Source organism: Octopus bimaculoides, chromosome 3, assembly GCF_001194135.2.
Source record: "Octopus bimaculoides isolate UCB-OBI-ISO-001 chromosome 3, ASM119413v2, whole genome shotgun sequence".
Classification (NCBI taxonomy): Eukaryota; Metazoa; Mollusca; class Cephalopoda; order Octopoda; family Octopodidae; genus Octopus; species Octopus bimaculoides.
Window position 1 is genome coordinate 30539414 of NC_068983.1, and position 5192 is coordinate 30544605.

The window sequence follows — 5192 nt, forward strand, 5'->3', positions numbered from 1 at the left end:
ACACACACACACACACACACACACACACACACACACACACACACACACACACATGAAACATTAGGTACAAAATAACAAGGAACAGATGAGGAAATTTTTTTCATTATCAACTGTCTATTCTTCGGAATATTCGTGGTTCCACTGCATTAAGGTATTATCACATATCCCAGGGGCGCCAACAACATTAGATACAGCTGTTATGGAACTATGAAATAAAGATGACCCACAAAAAACATGAATACTTTGTATGTCTAGGACATGAGAAAAGAAGAAAAAATATATTTAACTTTTACCACCGAAATGAGACAAAACGTAACAAGCTAGCACAAAGCGTATATATCTCTGCCGCTGAAGGAAAAATGAAATATTGAATGTTAAGTCTTAAACATATAATAGAAATGTTTTTTTATATTTCATCCCTTTAGTTGCAATAACAGTATTCGGTACACTTTCCAGAAAGTCGATATTTTAAAATATACCGCCTTCATAGCTAAAATATTATTTAGTGAGAGAACAGCTCACGCCATCAAAGTGACGCCGGGGTACAAATATACGAAGCATAATATACACATCATGACTACCCGTCTGATAAGGGTACATCAGGTACACGCATTACAATCATATGTGCTGACCTCATATCAAGATAAACAGCGCATGACCTAGAATTTTCTTCAGGTGGAGTAGCCATCCCGGTCAAAAGATTCCTGAATAAGAGTTATTTACAGGTGTTGAACGAAATGCTCATGTTTCCATTGGTGAATTATTTAAACCCCAAAGAATTCCTATCAACACATAGTTATGACGCTCCCGCGCTTCTCCTGCTCGTGACTAGAGATGCACATATCGTCAGCCACCAAGAGACATGCTCAACTGATTATGATCAAGCAAAGGCAAGCAAATCTGTGGTAATGAACAGAATATTTGCTGTAGCTCATCTTTTGCACCGGCACAATAATAATGATTATTATTATTGATATGTAATAGATCATTTGGAGTTCTAAGTTAAATCAAAGTGTTACGAGACACTTTTATACTATACTATAAAATACTGTGTGTATTTGTGTATGCCTCTTGTCTAAAAGTCTATGAGTTACATAAAACAGTTACTAATATGTAAGTTAATAGAGTAGGTATGTACAGGGTGCGGTGAATAAATTATCTAAATTATGCAAAACTGAAAATAACACTAACATCTCGTTTTAACGGATATATTTACCAAAATTATATTAAAATACCTTGAAATACTAAAGAGTAGATTTATTCAATAAAATCGCCATTGGCTTCAACCACAGCCTCCAGACGACTTCGGAATCTCTCGCAACTCTTCTGGACAGTCTCCTTGTTTAAATTGGTGAATGCTGCCATAATCCTTGCTTTGAGTTCATCCTTGGTGTTATAAGGAGTTTTTCAAAAGACTCCTTCAAAAACTCCAATTTCTCGTTCCTGAACTATTAACAAACAAAATGGGGGAGATTGAAAAAGAGGATAAAATTTTCATCAAATCTGACAAGAAAGTAAAAACTCATACGAAAAAAAAAAAAACCTGAATTCAACAAAATCTCTCAACATTAATTCGTCTCTACAATCAGATACAAAGAATTTTGGCGTAATGAAATACCTTGGTGAAATACCTAGCTATGGATGACTAGTAATAATTTATAGTGATGGAAAAAATTTATTACATTAGGTATAGCTTTGAATCAATCGATGACCTCTAGATTATGGCTCAGTGGATGTAAATATGATACTTTCATGATATTCGTTATGATTCTAGGCTGTATGTGCTTGCTTCTGTTCCCTATATCCTTTTTTCCCGTGGTCTCGGGAATTGTTAAATCTAAAGGAGAAAGTTTACGATTAAATTGTATTTGTGCTTTTTAAATGTAAAAACGGTTGGTGGTGACTCAAAGTTTGGTTATGTCAACTGAACAAAATTCTTATGTGATTATTTTTCCCTAGTGGTTAATGTCATTACAAGTATTCCCTTTCGTTTTTTTGTTTTTGTATTTTTTTTGTATGCTTTCGTAATAGCTACTCCCAAATCATTACTCCCATCTGACATCCTTTTACTCGCCCAGCAAACTTCAGTTAAATGCAGCAAAATGATAAGGAGAGCTTTCATCAATCTGTCTCATAGGCCCTGAAAGCTGTTTGGGAAGCAACCATTTTCCTCAACGTAATAAAAGCAAAAATTAATCGTAACCTTCTGTTCACAACTGAAATTAACAAGAACTAAACTGAAATTTACCGCACTAAATTTAATCAATATCTTTTACCGACCATTTTTTCTTCTCATCTGTTGCAGATTTTCTATAAGTATAATACATTTGTAACTTCTAATCTTCTGCTCATTACTAACAAACAGTCGTGTTTGTTATTTCAGATGTGAACGAATGCTTATATCCCGATCTACACGACTGTTCAGTTTATGCCTGGTGCATTAATACGAATGGAAGTTACCTATGTTATTGTAAAGAGGAGTTCCAAGACACATCGCCGAGATTGCTGGAAGAACCAGGCAAAATATGTTCAGGTATACTCTTATGTTGATTTTATACACTCTTGAGTGGCTGTGTGGTGAGTAGCTAGGCGCAGGAGTGGCTGTGTGGTAAGAGTAGCTTGCTTACCAACCACATGGTTCTGGGTTCAGTCCCACTGCGTGGCACCTTGGGCAAGTGTCTTCTACTATAGCCTCGGGTCGACCAAAGCCTTGTGAATGGATTTGGTAGACGGAAACTGAAAGAAGCCCGTCGTATGCATGCGTATATATATATATATATGTGTATGTGTGTGTGTGTGTGTGTGTGTGTGTGTATGTTTGTGTGTCTGGGTTTGTCCCCCCCAGCATCGCTTGACGACCTATGCTGGTGAGTTTACGTCCCCATAACTTTGCGGTTCGGCCAAATAGACCGACAGAATAAGTACTAGACTTACAACGAATAAGTCCTGGGGTCGATTTGCTCGACAAAAGGCGGTGCTCCAGCATGGCCGCAGTCAAATGACTGAAACAAGTAGAGTAAAAGAATATATTAACACAAATCATACATACCTAACTTGATAATATAAACCAGGTCATGGATAATTTAGTACCGGCTTGCAGAGAAAAATTACTTTTTAATGTTATTTTTATTTTATGGACTACCGCAGTCTGCAAGGTGTTTTTGTATTATATATGTAGTACGTGTCCTTGTGGTTATGGGTGTTGCACTCACGATCATGAGATCGTGGTTTCAATTCTCAGACCGGCTGCGTGTTGAGTTCTTGAGTAAGCCGCTTCATTTCATGTTGCTCCAGTGCACGCGGCTGTAAATGGATAACCTTGCGACGGACTAGCTTTCCGATCAGGAGTTGGCATCATTCAAAAGATAGAACGATGCAAAGTGCATTGTGACCAACGATGTGTAACAGCATCCTATAGTCTGGTCTTGTTTTTTTTTTTGTTATGCGCGTTTTGCTCCGGTCTGTGGAAAAATAGTCTGGTATGAAACCGGTATGTGGTGCAGAACAGATCTGGGGATGCTAACATCCACTACACTTCCAAATCATACCCCTTCCTCCTACATTGCAATCTGATAAACTTCACCTGCGATTCCGTTTGGTCATTAAATATACTTCTATCTCACATACACAGTCACAAACACATAAAAAACCTACATACACACATTCAAATACACCCATACACAAATCAATACACCCATCACAGGCCTCTGCATACAATTATACACACACACACACATACACACGCGCGCATAAAGCCTACACAGACTTATTCCCACAAATACATATACAAAGCGCCTACACGCGCACATGCGTCCAGCATAAACACACACACACATACACACAATATATGGTGTATAGTAACCAAAATGAAAGCCTTTTACAATATTCAATATGCACAAACTATCCAGTGCAGACCAAACAGACCGTAAGCATTCGATTTGACGCTTCTGGTGTTAGTTTCAAGTCATTCTTACTTAGTCTACTGTAACAGAAAAAAACAACCTCAGAGATTATTACAAACAGATATATTCACTCTATGGAGGCGCAATGGCCCAGTGGCTAGGGCAGCGGACTTGCGGTCGGAGGATCGCGGTTTTGATTCCCAGACCGGGCGTTGTGTGTGTTTATTGAGCGAAAACACCTAAAGCTCCACGAGGCTCCGGCAGGGGATGGTGGCGACCCTTGTACTCTTCTACCACAACTTTCTCTCACTCTTACTTCCTGTTTCTTGAGTAAAACGCTGCGATGAACTGGCGTCCCGTCCAACTAGGGGTAGGGGGAACACGTACGCCATCAAAACCGAGAAATCGGCACAAGGGGCTAAGAGGATTTCCATTCCATTCCATATTCACTCTACTCAACACTTACATTTAGAACTCATTTGAGCAACAATTACATAAACACGTGTGTACGTGTATGTATATATGCATATTATGTGCGTAATAAAGTAAAACGAAATACCAATATTTTGTATGCATTTAATAGACGTGTTTCAGGTAATTATGCAAGAGACAAACTCTTTCTCAGTTTAAACGTTTCAGTATATGTGTGCGTATGTACATATTTTGGTATTATTTGGATAATGAATGTCGGCCGTGTATTGAAGTCGGTTCAATTACATCACGAATGACGCATTTTTGCCATCTAAACAACGCACAATACTGTTAAAATAACATTTATTTTCTGAATTTTCATCGCATATCAGCAACCTGGTCACATGCACTGTAAACTATGCACAATAGTTTTTATAGAATAATTCAAAATTTTTGAAGTAAGTTATACCTAAAAATTTAGCATTGTTGCGTGTAATGTAAACAAGTGTAAAGACTTGTTTACACTTGTTTATCTTAGATATTGCTTGGCTGAAGCTGTAGGTATAAATTATGAGGATGATCACACACGTACGTATATTTAATTTACATGCGTACATACCTGTATGTATGTATGTATGTATGTATACTCTTTTACTTGTTTCAGTCATTTGACTGTGGCCATGCTGGAGCAGCGCCCTTTGTTGAGCAAATCGACCCCAGGACTTATTCTTTGTAAGCCTAATACATATTCTATCGGTCACTTTTGCCGAACCGCTAAGTTACGGGGACGTAAACACACCAGCATCGGTTGTCAAGCGATGTTGGGGGACAAACACAGACACACAAACATATACACACACATACATATATATATATATA

At 37.9% G+C, this 5192-nt stretch overlaps 1 protein-coding gene across 1 annotated transcript in view; it reads left to right on the plus strand.

Annotated features, from left to right (window-relative positions):
- Positions 1 to 1707: 1707 nt before the first annotated feature.
- LOC106868472 (transmembrane cell adhesion receptor mua-3) overlaps positions 1708 to 5192 on the plus strand; it is a 30717-nt gene continuing 27232 nt past the window's right edge. Inside the window, exons 1-2 of the mRNA XM_014913743.2 lie at positions 1708 to 1777; positions 2384 to 2533. Of these exons, the coding sequence (XP_014769229.1) occupies positions 1708 to 1777; positions 2384 to 2533 (220 nt within the window). The remainder of the gene's footprint in view (positions 1778 to 2383; positions 2534 to 5192) is intronic.